Source organism: Neoarius graeffei, chromosome 6 (genome assembly GCF_027579695.1).
Source record: "Neoarius graeffei isolate fNeoGra1 chromosome 6, fNeoGra1.pri, whole genome shotgun sequence".
NCBI lineage: Eukaryota > Metazoa > Chordata > Actinopteri > Siluriformes > Ariidae > Neoarius > Neoarius graeffei.
Window position 1 is genome coordinate 26,772,678 of NC_083574.1, and position 17,908 is coordinate 26,790,585.

Sequence of the window (17,908 nt, forward strand, 5' to 3'; positions counted from 1 at the left end):
ATTCGGTGGAATATATACAGAAGTGAGGAGTATAGCCATGAGCTCTCTTGGCAGATAGAAGTCAAGTCAAGTCAACTTTATTGTCAAATATGCTATACATGCTCGACATACAGCACAGATGAAATTTCAGTCCTCTCTGACCCACGGTGCAAACAGGCAATGCACCATCTCATCTCATCTCATTATCTGTAGCTGCTTTATCCTGTTCTACAGGGTCGCAGGCAAGCTGGAGCCTATCCCAGCTGACTACGGGCGAAAGGCGGGGTACACCCTGGACAAGTCGCCAGGTCATCACAGGGCTGACACATAGACACAGACAACCATTCACACTCACATTCACACCTACGGTCAATTTAGAGTCACCAGTTAACCTAACCTGCATTTCTTTGGACTGTGGGGGAAACCGGAGCACCCGGAGGAAACCCACGCGGACACGGGGAGAACATGCAAACTCCGCACAGAAAGGCCCTCGCCGGCCACAGGGCTCGAACCCGGACCTTCTTGCTGTGAGGCGACAGCGCTAACCACTACACCACCGGGCAATGCACCAATAAAATAAAAATAGAATAATTGAAAAAACAAACAACAATATAAACAGTATAAACACTCTAGATAGGAACTAGACATAGACTAAACACTCAGACAAACAATATAAACAGTATAAATAAACAGTATAAACACTAGATAAGAACAAGACATAGACTAAACACTCAGACAATGTAAACAGTGTAAACACTAGATAAGAACTACACACAGACTAAACACTCAAACAGACAATATAAACAGTATAAACACTCTAGATATGAACTAGACGTAGACTAAACACCCATATATACATACATACATTTTATATATATATATATATATATATATATATATATATATATATATATATATATATATACACCCACACACACCCACACACACGCGCACATAAATTGGTTCAAATAACCAAACAGTCAAGGGCACTTGAGGTATAGCAGGTAAACATGAAACATGAAATAAGCAGTATAAACAAACTAGCAGCTGTTAAGATGAGGTAGTGCAGAATAGTGCAAATGAGCGAGGTAAAGTGAGATGTGCAGTCCCTGAGTTCAGTGTGTTAATGAACGATGAGATGTATGTGTGTGTGTGTGTGTTGGGGGGGAAAACTGTGAGGATGACATGTCAGATGCTGAAGGGGGGTGTGCGAGCAGAATCTGTGGCAGGGGGCAGAGGGGGGAGGAGGGGCAGAACAGGGAGGGAGTTGAGCCAAGATGGTGGCGCACACACACGCAGCGGCTCCTCTCTGTCCCGACAGACAGAAGGGTCTACACATCACAGACATTGCCTCCACGTCAGGAGAACAGTAGTGAATATGAGCTTACAGTTTGTGTACCAGTCATTGTGAACATAGATACACAGCCCCCCTCCTCTGCTCTTACCAGAGTCTTTGTTTCTGTTATGACAGTGAGTGGAGCGGCCTGCTAGCTGAATTGCAGTGTCTGGGATCCACGGGTGTAGCCAGATTTCCATTATGATAATCGCACAGCAATCATGAATGGTGGAGTTTGCTGTGATTTGCAGATCCAATTCCTCTATTTTGTTGACAGTAGATTGGGTATGAGTGAGGAGGATGCTCGGAACCAGAGGCTTTTGCAGTTGTTCTTTCAGTCAAGCCCATAGGCCAGCTCAGCAACCTTGCTTTTGCTTCCATTCCCTTCACTGTCTGCGTCTCCTCACAGACCCAGCTACAATCCAAGTAGATCTCGGTGGTCTTGCTATATCGTGCGGTATGTTATGAGCTTGTTGGAAAGTTCTTGTAACATCAATGTGGCACCGCAGTCCAATGCTGAGCAAGTCCATATGACTGTAGACATTTTGCTTGATAGCACGTCCTAACAGACATTACACACACTACATACACAATTAATAGACATCACGTCAGAGAGCCAAAAGCCGCTGCATATACATCTTGGTTAAATTAAAGAACTTTGAATTAGTTTTTTCTGTGTTGTTTTGGTACTGGATCTTTTACATTTGGAATTGTGGGAACATGTAAAAGTGCATGTAAAAGATTTGAAAAACTAGGGTCGCTGAACTCCGGCCAGGTTTTTTTTTTTCTATATGTTGTGATGTAACATCAAAGAGAAGTTATCTTAATTAATTGTATTTCTGGTGTGGCAGCGAGGAAGCACATACACATCTGTACCCCAGATGGACACTGCTGACGGCATGAGCTGCCAGAACTTCTGTAACAACAACAGGTGAGAAAAAAACAGCTGTGGAGAAAGTACTCTTTCAGGCTATATGCCAGTCATCTGGGTCTCAAGAGTCCTTTCTGGTTCAGATATACACACCCACACAATGGCATAAGAACAACAGTATAGCTTGTTTATCTAATTGTGTGTGCGTGTGTGTATGTGTGTGTGTAGCACTAACCGTTTATTCATTGTGCAGCCATGCAACATTCTTAATGACAGCAGTGTTTACTTCTCAACTTCCCACAAGTCAGTGGGGAGCACTGGAGTGAATGAAACTGATAAGAGCAGAAGTCATTCAGAGTTTGCTGTGTGTGTGTGTGATTTCTGATTATTTACAACAATTTGTGTGCATTTCTGTGTGTATATTTACATTTTTGGGTTTAGACGTGTGCATGTATTAGTGTGTGTATCAGAAAGAAGGTGGATACAGCTTTTTCACTCAGCATAGATAAACAGGCCTTCTGTTTGGTAAAATGCATACAGGAGCTGACTAAGACTGAAGGCTGATTTGGATTATGGAATTTTTTTTTTTTTTATACACTGGACTTGTATATAAAAATTCCTTGGATTACAACAAGTCAATTTGCTTGGACCTTTGACTCCCTGACAGTTTAACAACCTAGATGAACAAAAAAATTCATATGCATCTCTGTGTTTATAAACAGGTGCTACACAAAAGCCAATGGAAATTTCTCAGGTGGCCTAAAACACCAGCTGGTACCGTGCCAGCTTGATGGTCTCGAGATGGTGCCTCTAAACCATGGTTCACTCCTATGCCATGGTACTGACAGCCTAGCACCCCAGGGGATTTGTGAGAGGATGGATGTGGAGATGGAGCAGATGCAGGTGAATGCAGACTCAAAAGCATCCCAGAATTTTGAGGGTATAACTGGACAAGATGTGCCAGACACCAGCTATAACAGAGGTGAGCCAGAAGCCCAACAGTTGTGTTCTAGATCATAACTCTTCCAGCTTTTTTTAATTAAAAAAATCTAATAGTTACCTGTTCTGCCTATGTGTTGAGCTACATTATATGGCTAAAAGTTTGTGGACACCCAACATCATACCTAAAAGTCCATTTCAAACACTTAGAAACTTAGAATATTGTGACAAAGTTCAATATTTTCCATCAATTATTTAAGAAAGTGAAAATGTAATATATTCTAGACTCATTACACATAAACTAAAATGTTTTAAGCATTTTTCTATTTTAGTGTTGATAATTATGGCTGACAGTACAAAAAAAACTTCTCAAAATATTAGAATATTTCATTTCGAGTTTGAGTAAACTAGTATAAATACAGTGTATCTCTTGGTCAAGTTCAGTACATACAACCACAGTCATGGGGAGGACTGCTGACTTGACAGCTGTCCAGAAGACAATCATCAACACCCTCCAAAAGGGGGGTAAGCAACGGAAGGTCATTGCTGAAAAGGCTGGCTGGAAAATGTGCACAAGCAACAGGGTGACCACAGCCTTGAGAAGATTGTCAAGAAAAGTCAATTCAAGAACTTGAGAGAGCTTCACAAGGAGTGGACTGAGGATGGTGTCAGTGCCTCAAGAGCCACCATGCACAGACATCTTCAGGAAAGGGGCTACAACTATTGCATTCCTAATATCAAGCCACTCCTGAACCAGAGACAACATCAGAAGCATCTTACCTGGGCTAAGGAAAGAAAGAAGTGGACTGTTGCTCAGTGGTCCAAAGTCATCTTTTCAGATGAAAGTAAATTTTGCATTTAATTTGGGAATCAAGGTCCGAGGGCCTGGAGGAAGAGTGGAGAGGCACAGAATCCAGGGTATTTGAAGTCCAGTGTGAAGTTTCCGCCGTCTGTGATGATTTTGGGTGCCATGTTATCCGAACATTTGGATCACTGTGTTTTATCAAGTCCAAAGTCAACATAGCCATCTACCAGGAGATTTTAGAGCATTTTAGAGCCTCTATCTGCTGACAAGATTTATGGAGATGCTGATTTCCTTTTCCAGCAGGACTGAGCACCTGCCCACGGTGGCAAAACTACTACCAAATGGTTTGTTGAGCATGATATTACTGTGCTTGATTGGTCAGCCAACTTGCTTGAGCTGAACCCCACAGAGAATCTATGGGGTATTGTCAAGAAGAAGATGAGGAACACCTGACCCAAAAATACAGACGAGCTGAAGGCTGCAATCACAGCAACCTGGGCTTCAATAACACCTCAGCAGCGCCACAGGCTGATTGCCTCCATGCCATGCTGCTTCAACGCAGTAATTCATGGTAAAGGAGCCAGAACCAAGTATTGAGTGTATAAATGAACATACTTTTCAGAAGTTGGACATTTCTGTATAATCCTTTTTTGACTGTGTGGCAGTGGGGGCGTGGTCAAGCGCCGGTCTGTGACAGGAGGGAGGAGTCAGGGAAGGTGAGTGGCAGAATCACTACACCTGATGGCAGTTAACCTGTGTTTGTGTGTCTTCCCAGTGACCGCGCCCTATTTAAGGAGGGAGAGCGAGAGCAGAGGAGAACTGCCCTGGACGAGATGCTAGTGTGTGTCTGTCTCTCTCTACGTTACGAAATATTGTTAGACTGAAAAGTGTGGCAATAAAGCCTTTTGTTCACCTGATCTCTGTCCTGCCGTCCTCTGTGCTCCACCCACCCCTAGGGAACTTACCACAGTGGTGCCGAAACCCGGGACAGTGGAGCACCAACCCAGCAGCCCCATGGAATCCTCCCCGTTCGCCGACCTGGTCCACGCCCTCGCCACGGCTCAGCAAAGCCAGCACCAGGCGCTCGTCACACTCCGAAAGGAACAAGAGTGGCGCTTCGAAGCCCTGGTGCTGGCCCAGCAGGAAGATTGCGAGGCGTTCCGGCATCTCCTCGCGTCGGCGGGGTCCACCAGCGCTCCGGCCGCGGGCCTGTCTCCCCTCACTGTCACCAAGATGGGCCCGCAGGACGACCCCGAGGCGTTCCTCACGTTGTTCGAACAGCTTGCCGAAGCCTCGGGGTGGCCGATGGAGCAGCGTGCGGCGCGCCTCCTCCCCCTGCTAACGGGAGAGGCACAGCTGGCCGCGCTACAGCTCCCCGCCGACCGCCGGCTGGCCTACGCGGACCTCCGCCAGGCCGTCCTCCAGCGCGTGGGGCGCACACCGGAACAACAGCGCCAGCGCTTCCACGCGCTGCGATTGGAGGAAGTCGGCCGGCCGTTCGCGTTCAGCCAGCAGCTCCGGGACGCCTGCTGGCGGTGGTTGAGGGCCAACAATCGCGACGCCGAGGGAATCGTCGACCAGGTGGTACTGGAACAGTTCATCGCCCGCTTACCAGCCGGAACTGCGGAGTGGGTCCAGTGCCACCGCCCGGCGTCGCTGGATCAGGCAGTTGAGCTGGCGGAGGATCATCTGGCGGCTGTCCCGGTGGCAGGACAGCAGATGGCATCTTCTCTTCTCTCCTCTTCTCTCTCTCTCTCTCTCTCTCTCTCTCTCTCTCCCCCTCCTTCTGTGTCCCATCCTCGCCCCATTCCCCCACCGTGGAGGCGGGGGCCGGCACCACCCCAGCCGGCCCGCCGCACCCGCTGTGCCCTCCCATTTCTCCCTTCTGTGTCTGTCTCTCCCCCACCTCAGGTGAGTGAGCCCCGGATCACCGGTGCAGAGGGAAAGCCCGGGCCGGTTTGCTGGCGCTGCGGGGAGCCGGGCCACCTTCAACAGCACAACAATGGAAGTGGGCGCGGTGGTTCGGATCCCCGATGCGCCAGAGGCCGCCCTCGATCGGGTCGGAGCATATCGCATACCGGTGAGTATCCAAGGGGCTACATATCAGGCGTTGGTGGATTCTGGCTGTAATCAGACCTCAATTCGCCAAAGCCTGGTTCAAAACGAGGCATTGGGGGGAGCACAAGGGGTGAAGGTGTTGTGTGTGCACGGGGATGTTCACCGCTACCCTTTGGTGTCGGTCCACATTATTTTCAGAGGGGAAAAATTTATAGTGAAGGCGGCGGTTAATCCTCGCCTTACCCACTCTTTAATTTTGGGGACTGATTGGCCGGGATTTCGGGGTTTAATGACGCGCCTAGTAGAGAGTGGGTCCTGCCATTTGACAGGGGGAGGTCCCGGTGTCGCTTTGGCGGGAGCAGCTGTCACAGAGCTGTCTACGTCATCTCCGCGTCAGAGTGAGGAGCCGCCGGCTCCTCCTCTCTCTATTGGGGAATCCCTCGTGGATTTCCCATTAGAGCAGTCGCGAGACGAGACTCTGCGGCATGCGTTTGACCAAGTGAGAGTAATCGATGGTCAAATGCTCCAGCCGAATGCCACCCCGTCCTTCCCCTACTTCGCGATTATGAAGGATAGATTATACCGAGTGACGCAGGACACTCAAACTAAAGAGCGAGTCATGCAGCTTTTAATTCCGAAGAGCCGCCAGGAATTGGTATTCCAGGCGGCTCACTTTAATCCCATGGCTGGACACTTGGGGCAGGATAAAACACTAGCCTGAATAATGGCCTGATTCTATTGGCCAGGGATTCGCAGCGATGTCCGTAGGTGGTGTACGGCATGCTGCGAATGCCAGTTAGTAAATCCAGCGGCCATTCCAAAAGCGCCTTTGCGCCCTCTACCGTTAATCGAGACCCCGTTTGAGAGAATTGGGATGGATCTCGTCGGGCCATTAGATCAGTCAGCACGAGGGTACCGCTTTATATTAGTTCTGGTGGACTATGCAACGCGATACCTGGAAGCCGTGCCTCTTCGCAATATCTCAGCACGCAGTATTGCAGAGGCACTCTTCCGCGTCATCTCCCGAGTTGGAATCCCGAAAGAGATTCTGACTGATCAAGGCACCTCGTTTATGTCACGTACACTGAACGAACTGTATGGGTTGTTGGGGATTAAGCCGATCCGCACCAGTGTGTATCACCCACAAATGGACGGTTTAGTAGAACGGTTCAACCGCACCCTCAAAAATATTATTAAAAAATTTGTGAGTGAGGACGCACGTAATTGGGATAAGTGGCTTGAACCCTTGCTGTTCTCAGTGCGAGAGGTCCCCCAAGCCTCCACGGGGTTCTCCCCGTTCGAATTATTATATGGGTGTAAGCCATGCGGCATCCTAGATGTGCTGCGGGAAAATTGGGAGGAGGGACCTTCACAAAGTAAAAACGAAATTCAGTACGTTATGGACCTGCGCGCAAAACTCCACACGCTCACCCACCTAACTCAGGAGAATTTGCGGCAGGCCCAGGAACGGCAAGCCCGCCTGTACAACAAGGGTATGCGCCTTAGAGAGTTCACTCCAGGAGATAAGGTACTCGTATTGTTGCCCACGTCGAGCTCCAAATTGATCGCCAAGTGGCAAGGACCCTTTGAGGTCACACGGCGAGTCGGGGACATCAACTATGAGGTGAGGCGAACGGACAGGGGTGGGGCGCTACAGATTTACCACCTCAATCTGCTTAAACTCTGGAACGAGGAGGTCCCCGTGGCGTTGGTGTCGGTAGTTCTGGAGAAAGCGGAGCTGGGGCCGGAGGTTCAAAAAGCGACATTGGCATCATGTACCTCTCCGGTCTCCTGTGGAGACCACCTCTCCCCGACCCAACTCACGGAGGTCGCCCAGTTGCAGACCGAGTTTTCGGATGTGTTCTCACCCCTGCCCGGTCGCACTAACCTCATAGAGCACCACATAGAGACGCCCCCAGGGGTGGTAGTGCGTAGCCGCCCTTACAGACTACCCGAACACAAAAAAAAGGTGGTTCGGGAAGAACTTCAGACCATGCTTGAAATGGGCATCGTCGAGGAGTCCCACAGTGACTGGAGCAGCCCGGTGGTCTTGGTACCCAAGGCCGACGGGTCGGTCTGGTTCTGTGTGGACTATAGAAAAGTCAATGCGGTGTCTAAATTCGACGCGTACCCAATGCCTCGTATTGACAAGCTGCTCGATTGACTAGGCATGGCTCGCTTTTATTCGACACTGGATTTGACGAAGGGATATTGGCAGATGCACTTGACTCCATTATCTTGGGAAAAAACGGCCTTTTCCACACCGTTCGGCTTGCACCAATTCGTCACACTTCCTTTTGGGCTGTTTGGGGCGCCTGCTACGTTTCAGCGGCTGATGGACAGGGTCCTCCGCCCCCACGTCACCTATGCGGCCGCATACCTGGATGATATAATCATTTATAGTAACGACTGGCAGCGGCACTTACAACACCTGAGGGCCGTCCTTAGGTCGCTGAGGCGAGCGGGTCTCACTGCCAACCCAAAGAAGTGTGCGATTGGGCGGGTGGAAGTACGGTATCTGGGCTTCCACTTGGGCAACGGGTAGGTGCGTCCCCAAATTAACAAGACAGCAGCAATTGCGGCCTGCCCGAGGCCCAAGACCAAAAAGGGGGTGAGGCAGTTCCTGGGGCTGGCTGGCTACTATCGTAGGTTTATACCTAATTATTCGGACGTCACCAGCCCGCTGACTGATCTCACTAAATAGGGGGCACCAGATCCGGTCCAGTGAACGGAGCAGTGCCAGCAGGCTTTCTCTGAGGTAAAGGCTGCACTGTGTGGGGGGCCACTATTACACTCCCCTGACTTTTCTCTCCCTTTTGTGTTGCAGACCGACGCGTCGGACAGAGGGCTGGGGGCGGTGTTGTGCCAGGAGGTGGAGGGGGAGGACCGCCCCATCCTGTACATCAGCAGGAAGCTGTCGGTGCGTGAGGGGCGCTACAGCACCATAGAAAAAGAATGTCTAGCGATCAAGTGGGCGGTCCTCGCCCTCCGTTACTACCTGCTGGGGCGCCCTTTCACCCTCTGTTCGGACCACGCGCCCCTCCAGTGGCTCCACCACATGAAAGATGCCAACGCGCGGATCACCCGTTGGTATCTGGCACTCCAACCCTTCAATTTCAAGGTGGTCCACAGGCTGGGGGCGCAGATGGTCGTAGCGGACTTCCTCTCCTGTCAAGGGGGGGGGGGAGTCGGCTGCAGGCCGGACAGCTGACCGGCCTGAGTCGGGCGGTGGGGGTATGTGGCAGCGGGGGCGTGGTCAAGCGCCGGTCTGTGACAGGAGGGCGGAGTCAGGGAAGGTGAGTGGCAGAATCACTACACCTGACGGCAATTAACCTGTGTTTGTGTGTCTTCCCAGTGGCCGCGCCCTATTTAAGGAGGGAGAGCGAGAGCAGAGGAGAACTGCCCTGGACGAGACACTAGTGTGTGTCTGTCTCTCTCTATGTTACGAAATATTGTTAGACTGAAAAGTGTGGCAATAAAGCCTTTTGTTCACCTGATCTATGTCCTGCCGTCCTCTGTGCTCCTCCCACCCCTAGGTAACTTACCACAGACTGATCTTAGGAAATATTCTAATAATTTGATATACTGAATTTTTGATTTTCATGAGATATTAGATATAATCATCAAAATTAAAACAAAAAAGGTTGAAATATTTCACTTTATATGTAATGAATATAGAATATATGAAGGTTTACCTTTTTGATTATTTGAATTTACAAAAAAGAACTTTTTCACAATATTCTGTTTGAGATACACTAGTATATGTTCTTTTTGAACATCCCATACTAGATTTTGTACCTTTACTGTTTCGATAACCTCCACTCTTCTGGAAAGGCTTTCCAGTAGATTTGGAACATGGCTGTGGTTATTTGCCCATTCCACTACAAGAGCATTAGACCTCAGGTACTGATATCTGGTGAGTAGGCCTGACACACAGTCAGCATTCCAGTTCATTCCAAAGGTATTCAGTGGGGTTGAGGTCAGGGCTCTGTGCAAGCCACTCAGGTTTTCCACTCCAGCATTGGCAAACCATGTGTGCATGGACCTCACTATGTGCACAGGGACATTCCCATGTTGGAACAGGTTTTGGCTCCTTAGTTCCAGTGAAGACGAATTGTCATGGTACAGCATAAAAAGGCATCCTATACAATTATGTGCAATCTATACATTTTGGCAACAATTTAAATAAAGCCCATATTATGGGTGTGATGGTCAGGTGTCCACATACATTTGGCCTTATAGTATATATAAAGATGCTCTATCAAATTGTTTCCCTTGATACTCAATAAGTGTTGAACAGTGTAAATTGCTATTGTGAAATTTATTACTATAAAACTGTTACTATACAGCTTTGCGAACACTAATTGATTTCTACTTGTCTCCCATTGTCTGATGTCCAGCTTCATATGGTGTCTATGATCATACAGATTCAGTAGAGTGTGTGAACTCAGATGAGCCACTGATGTGCTTGGAGAGACTGGACCTGTCTGATTTGGATTGTAAAGAGAAACCTGCCTGGATCACCACTGCAAGTCTAAATGGAGACCTTATCCATCCAACAACACAGGAGATCTGAACTCACAAACATAGCAGCAACCAACACACACACACACACACACACACACACACACACACACACACATTTTAATGTGTTTATTTGGATCCAACAGCAAAGAAACAAAACAAGATCCAAACACTTTGGAAAGAGTCAATGATAAGGTGACAGATTTACAAGGCTCGTTTGTGTCAGTACACACACACACACACACACACACACACACATATATATACACACATCCCAAACATGCATACCTACACGAGAAAAGCAGACAATGAAGAATTGTGAAAATATACAGTATTTGTGCTGAAATGCTGAGACTTTAGCTGAAGGACACTATTTTGTTCTACTGTGCTTGATGTGAATGAGGGAGAAATGGGGGGAAAGTGTGTAGGCACAGAAGATTGAATTTTGGAAATGCTATCTCTCTTTTCCATCTGTGCAAAGTACTTTCAAAAAGAACTCTTTAGATGGCTTATTTATTTTTATTTTTTTTTGTATTAGTAAAATATTATTTCATATGAATGTATCTGTTTTAAGAAAAAAAAAGTTAGTCTTTTATATTATTTATGCTTTTTGGGTGATATACTTTTTTTTGGTAATTTTTAGTTTCCCCCACATTCCAGACAGTGTGGAGTTCAGCCATTATATATGTAAAGTTGTGTAATAATATAAAGAAGATAAGGTAGAGAGTGTATCCTGCTTGTGTGTGTGTGTGTGTGTGTGTGTGTGTGTGTGTGTGTGTGTTTTCAGTCATCTTGGAGGAATGAGGCAAGTTTCCTCAGATTAAAAAAAAAAATTTCCCATCACTGATCCTAAAGCATATTTTTACCAACTCGCATATCTGAAGTCAAGATTTCAGGGAAGTGCATTTAATCCCAGACCAGCATGTCAGGACATCTATCAGACCTCCTTTGTTTTTAAGCAGTTTATCCACCTCTTATTAGTCAGCAACAACCATTTGGATTGATCACTTCTAAGTCTACCTCTTCCTCTCAGTTCTCTCTAGTCCTTTGTTATTCCTCATCCAATGGAGAGCCGGGATGACCTTTTGGGCTCATTGTGGCAAACTAAATGATGTTTTGTGAGGTTGGAGATGCTTTCTCTTAAACCCTTTTGCACAGAAATTCCATAATATTGGTGTAACAAAGGCACCTCAATATTCTGGCTTTAGCAATTTACACTGAGCTAAATAAAGCTGACATGAAGCTGCGCCAGTGTGTCTTTTACATTGTGAGCCGGAGATCTGTAGTTGGTCGTGACATGTCACAACAGAGCATCAGCGTCTAGGGTGACATATCATCTTCTTCTTTTGGCTGCTCCCGATTAGGGGTCGCCACAGCAGATCTTTCGTCTCCATTGCTCCCTGTCTTCCGCATCCTTCTCTATCACACCTGCCACTTTCATGTCCTCTCTCACCACATCCATGTTTCTCCTCTTTGGCCTTCCTCATTTTCATGTGCCTGGCAGCTCCATCCTCAACATTCTCCTTCCAACATGCGCTGCACCTCTTCTCAGGATGTGCCCATACCATCTCAGTCTCATCTCTCTTAGCTTAATTCCCAAGCTCTCCACATGTGATGTCCCTCTGATGTGCTTGTTCCTTATCCTGTCCAACCTTGTCACTCCCATCGCAAACCTTAACATCCTCAACTCCGCCACCTCCAACTTTGCCTCCTGTCTCTTCGTTAAGGGTATGGTCTCCAATCCATACGTCACAGCTGGTCTCACTACTGTCTTACACATCTTACCTTTCACTTTTGCTGGGACTTTCCGATCACAAATGACTCCCGAAATCCTTCTCCAACTGCTCCACCCTGCCTGCACTCTCTTTCTCACCTCACTATCGCAGCCCCCATTTTCCTGCACAGTTGACCCCAGGTACTTGAATTCACTAACTTTATTTATGTCTATTTTTTGCATCTTCACTACACTCTCATCCCCATTCTCATTGATGCACATGTATTGTGTTTTGCTACTGCTCACCTTCATTCCTCTTCGTTCCAATGCATATCTCCATCTCTCCAAACCCAGCTCAACCTCCTTTCTACTTTCACCACATATCACAATATCATCCACAAATATTATGTTCCATTGTGAGTCTTGCCTCACTTCATCCGTCAAGCTATCCATCACTATGGCAAACAAGAAAGGACTCAAAGCAGATCCTTGATGAAGTCACACCTTCACCTTGAACCATTCAGTCGTTCCAACTGTACACCTCACTGCTGTTTCACTGTTCTCATATGTCTTGCACCACTCTAATATACTTCTCATTCACTCCACACTTTCTCACACAATACCATAACTCATCTCTCAGCACTCTATCGTATGCCTTCTCCAGGTCTACAAACACACAATGTAGCTTTCTCTGGCCCTCCCTGTACTTCTCCATTAACATTCTTAAAGCAAAAATTGCATCCTATGTGCTCTTCCTTGGCATAAACCCATACTGCTGTTCACAGATTGCTACCTTTCTTCTCAGTCTCGCCTCCAATACCCTTTCCCATAACTTCATGGTGTGGTTCATCAATTTTATCCCTCTGTAATTACTGCAGCTCTGTACATCTCCCTTATTCTTGTATATTGGGACTAGCACACTCTTGTCCATTCATTCGGCATTTTCTCATTCTGTAAGATCTTATTAAACAATCTCGTTAGGAACTCCACATCCGTCTCACCCAAACAGCTCCAAACCTCAATCGGGATACCATCTGGTCCAACTGCTTTCCCAGTCTTTATTCTTTTCATGGCTGCCCTCACCTCATCCTTACTAACCAGCTCTGCTTCCTGATTTGCTGTCTACAACGAATCTGACCTTTTCTCTCTTGGATTCTCCTCATTTAATACATCCTCAAAGTACTCTTTCCACCTTCTTAATACACTCTCTTTGTTTGTCAGCACATTTCCATTTACATCTTTCATCACTCTTACCTGCTGTACATCCCTCGCTTCCCTGTTTCTCTTCCTAGCTAGTCTGTACAGGTCTTTCTCTCCTTCTTTGGTCTCCAGTCTTTCGTACAACTCCTGGTATGCATCTGCTTTCACCTTCGCTACCGCTCTTTTTGCCTTCTGTCTTGTCTCTCTGTATAACCACCTGCTTTCCTCATCTCTCTGATCATCCCAATTCTTCTTTGCTAGCCTCTTCCCATTTATAATTTCCTGCACTTCTTTGTTCCACCACCATGTCTCATTGTCTTCCTTCCTCCTTCCTGATGACCACCCTAGCACCTTCCTTGTTGCCTCTCTTACAAGTATAGCAGTAGTATCCCAATTTTCTGGAAGACTTCCATTATCACTCAATGCTCGTCTCATTTCTTCCCTAAACTCCTTCTGATGTTCAACCTCTTTTAGTTTCCACCACTTAATCTTCGGCTCCCCTATTTCACGCTTCCTCTTTTTCACTTTCAAGCTCATCCTGCACACGACCACTCGATGTTGTGTAGCTACATTCTCCCCTGCCCATCACTTTACAGTCTCCTTCAGTTTACCCCTTCTGCAGAGTATGTAGTCCACCTATGTAGATCTTCCTCCACTCTTAAATGTTACCCTGTGCTGCTGTTTCTTCTTGAAGTATGTATTGACTATTGCCAAATTCATCCTTTTTGAAAAATCAACCACCATTTGCCCTTCCACATTTTTCTCTCTTACACCATATCTGCCCATCATGTCCTCATCTCCTCTGTTTCCCAACATGTCCGTTGAAATCTGCTCCTATCAGCACGCAATCCTCCCTCAGTATACAGTGGTGCTTGAAAGTTTGCGAACCCTTTAGAATTTTCTATATTTCCGCATAAATATGACCTAAAACATCATCAGATTTTCACACAAGTCCTAAAAGTAGATAAAGAGAACCCAGTTAAACAAATGAGACAAAAATATTATACTTGGTCATTTATTTATTGAGGAAAATGATCCAATATTACATATCTGTGAGTGGCAAAAGTATGTGAACCTTTGCTTTCAGTATCTGGTGTGACCCCCTTGTGCAGCAATAACTGCAACTAAACGTTTCCAGTAACTGTTGATCAGTCCTGCACATTGGCTTGGAGGAATTTTAGCCCATTCCTCCATACAGAACAGCTTCAACTCTGGGATGTTGGTGGGTTTCCTCACATGAACCGCTTGCTTCAGGTCCTTCCACAACATTTTGATTAGATTAAGGTCAGGACTTTGACTTGGCCATTCCAAAACATTAACTTTATTCTTCTTTAACCATTCTTTGGTAGAACGACTTGTGTGCTTAGGGTCATTGTCTTGCTGCATGACCCACCTTCTCTTGAGATTCAGTTCATGGACAGATGTCCTGACATTTTCCTTTAGAATTTGCTGGTATAATTCAGAATTCATTGTTCCATCAATGATGGCAAGCCATCCTGGCCCAGATGCAGCAAAACAGGCCCAAACCACGATACTACCACCACCATGTTTCACAGATGGGATAAGGTTCTTATACTAGAATGCAGTGTCTTCCTTTCTCCAAACATAACACTTCTCATTTAAACCAAAAATTTCTATTTTGGTCTCATCCGTCCACAAAACATTTTTCCAATAGCCTTCTGGCATGTCCACGTGATCTTTAGCAAACTGGAGATGAGCAGCAATGTTATTTTTGGAGAGCAGTGGCTTTCTCCTTGCAACCCTGCCATGCACACCATTGTTGTTCAGTGTTCTCCTGATGGTGGACTCATGAACATTAACATTAGCCAATGTGAGAGAAGCCTTCAGTTGCTTAGAAGTTACCCTGGGGTCCTTTGTGACCTCGCCGGCTATTACACGCCTTGCTCTTGGAGTGATCTTTGTTGGTCGACCACTCCTGGGGAGGGTAACAATGGTCTTGAATTTCCTCCATTTGTACACAATCTGTCTGATTGTGGATTGGTGGAGTCCAAACTCTTTAGAGATGGTTTTGTAACCTTTTCCAGCCTGATGAGCATCAACAACACTTTTTCTGAGTTCCTCAGAAATCTCCTTTGTTCGTGCCATGATACACTTCCACAAACATGTGTTGTGAAGATCAGACTTTGATAGATCCCTGTTCTTTAAATAAAACAGGGTGCCCACTCACACCTGATTGTCATCCCATTGATTGAAAACACCGAGTCTAATTTCACCTTTAAATTAACTGTTAATCCTAGAGGTTCACATACTTTTGCCACTCACAGATATGTAATATTGGATCATTTTCCTCAATAAATAAATGACTAAGTATAATATTTTTGTCTCATTTGTTTAACTGGGTTCTCTTTATCTAATTTTAAGATTTGTGTGAAAATCTGATGATGTTTTAGGTCATATTTATGCAGAAATATAGAAAATTTTAAAGGGTTCACAAACTTTCAAGCACCACTGTACTTTCTACCACTTCATCCATCTTTTCCCAGAAAGACTCTTTCTCTTCATTCTCACATCCAACCTGTGGGGCATATGCACACACAACATTGATTGATTACCACTCCTTGAATCTCCAACTTCATACCTATCACTCTGACACCCTCTTCACATCATTCACACTGTTGACCAACTCTCCCCTCAAAACAATACCAACACCATTTCTCTTTCCATTGACTCCATAATTAAACAACTTGCATCCACCTCCAGTGTTCTTGGCCTTGCTTCCCTTCCACTTTGTCTCCTGTACACACAAAATGTCCAACTTCCTTCTTTCCATCATACCTGCTAACTCTCTCGTTCTGCCAGTCAGTGTTCCCACATTCAGTGTTCCTACCCTCAATTCTAAGCTCCTTCCCTTCCATCTTTCACGCTTTCTCCTAACACGCCTCCCCCCTCTCTTTCTCCTTCCTTATTTTGGCGCAACAGTCACATACTTTCCACCGGCACCCTGTGGATCAACAGTACCGGAGGTGGCCGTTGTTAACCCAGGCCCCGACCGATCCGGTATGGTATTTCTCTTTTTAATCTGCATGTTAGATTTGGCATAGTTTTATGCCGGATGCCCTTCCTGATGCAACCCTATCCATTTATCTGGGCTTGGGACCAGCACCAAGAGTACGCTTATGCACTCCCAGTGGCTGGATTGTCTAGGGTGACACATCTATGCATCAGAAATACAAATACCCCAAGCATATTGGTGCTGCTTTCAAAGCAACAGCAGGTGAACTGAGTATTGAGGTGCTTTTGTTAGCCATGCACATTTATATCACTCTTCAAACACAAGCAAAGTTCTGTCAGGACCACTTTTGTCAAGGAACTTTTATTTACATTGCAGTATTTGCAACGAGTTGTATTTGGCAAGTGGCTCTGTTCTGGGACCTCCCAGCCCTTCTGCGTTCATACCTGGAAAGCTTTGGGGCAGGGAGAGCACACCTCCCTGCCCTACCATGTGCCTACATGGAAAAGACTAAAGCAGGGAGAGCTGCAACCCCCCCCCCATAGGATACAGAACAAAGCAGGCATCAATGACAACAGAGATAACATTGATTAAGGTCAGAATATGGGACCTTCCTGCCCTTCCATGTGCTTATGTGCAAAGCCTTGAGGGAGGGAGAGCACCTCCCTGCCCTTCCATGTGCCTGCATGGAACAGCTAAAGTAAGGAGGGTAGCAGCAATGGAAATGGCATGGATTAAAGGACCTCCCTGCCCTTCCACGTGTCTACATGGAAAGTCTTGAGGCAGTCTTGAGGCACTTCCCTGCCTTTCCATGTGCCTGCATGGAACAGCTAAAGAAGGGAGGGTGGCAGCAGTGGAAATGGAATGGAGTAGGATCTTAGCCTCTTTGACAAGGGCTAAATGCAGTGGTTAGATAACTTGGTCAACACATCTCCAAAATTGTAGGTCATGGGGAACCCAGTATCCAGTGATTATCATCTATCAGAAAGTGGTCCAAGGAAGGACAATCACTGAACCACAGAAGAGTACCTGTAGCACAACTTGCTGAAAAAGTTAATGCTGGCTATGATAGAAAGGTGTTAGAACACACAGCACATCACAGCTTGCTTGTATAGGCTGAGTAGCTGCAGACTGGTCAGAGTGCTGATGCCTACTCCTGTCTGCCAAGGAAAGTGCCTACAATAGGCATGTGAGCATCAGAACTGGAACATGGAGCAATGGAAGAAGGTGGCCTGGACTGGGTTGTGAGTAGGCATCAGTGATACAAAATGACATTGATTAAAGTCAGATAGCATAAAAGGGGAAGATTTGGGGTGGATGTGGGTTGCAAAATGGCTTGCAGAGGAAGCAGCAAAGGTAGGCAGGTTAGAGTAGCCTAAATAAGGTGCTTTATGAGAGATATGCCAATAGAATGCATAGAAGGGAATCAGCTGATCTGACAGCTGATGTGGGCTGGCTTGAGATCAGCTGCAGTCAGCTGATTGTAGCTGGGATTGAGGGCTGAGCTTGAC

General features: G+C 46.4%; 1 protein-coding gene across 8 annotated transcripts in view; it reads left to right on the forward strand.

The window, feature by feature from the left end:
- cdon (cell adhesion associated, oncogene regulated) overlaps positions 1-11,352 on the forward strand; it is a 382,189-nt gene extending 370,837 nt beyond the window's left edge. For 7 of the 8 annotated variants that reach the window (XM_060923511.1, XM_060923509.1, XM_060923516.1 and 4 more), the window contains 3 exons: positions 2,167-2,246; positions 2,909-3,168; positions 10,389-11,352. In XM_060923511.1, the coding sequence (XP_060779494.1) occupies positions 2,167-2,246; positions 2,909-3,168; positions 10,389-10,564 (516 nt within the window). In that variant the 3' untranslated portion in view covers positions 10,565-11,352. The remainder of the gene's footprint in view (positions 1-2,166; positions 2,247-2,908; positions 3,169-10,388) is intronic. The other variant, XM_060923515.1, reaches the window with a different exon arrangement.
- The last annotated feature ends 6,556 nt before the right edge of the window (positions 11,353-17,908 follow it).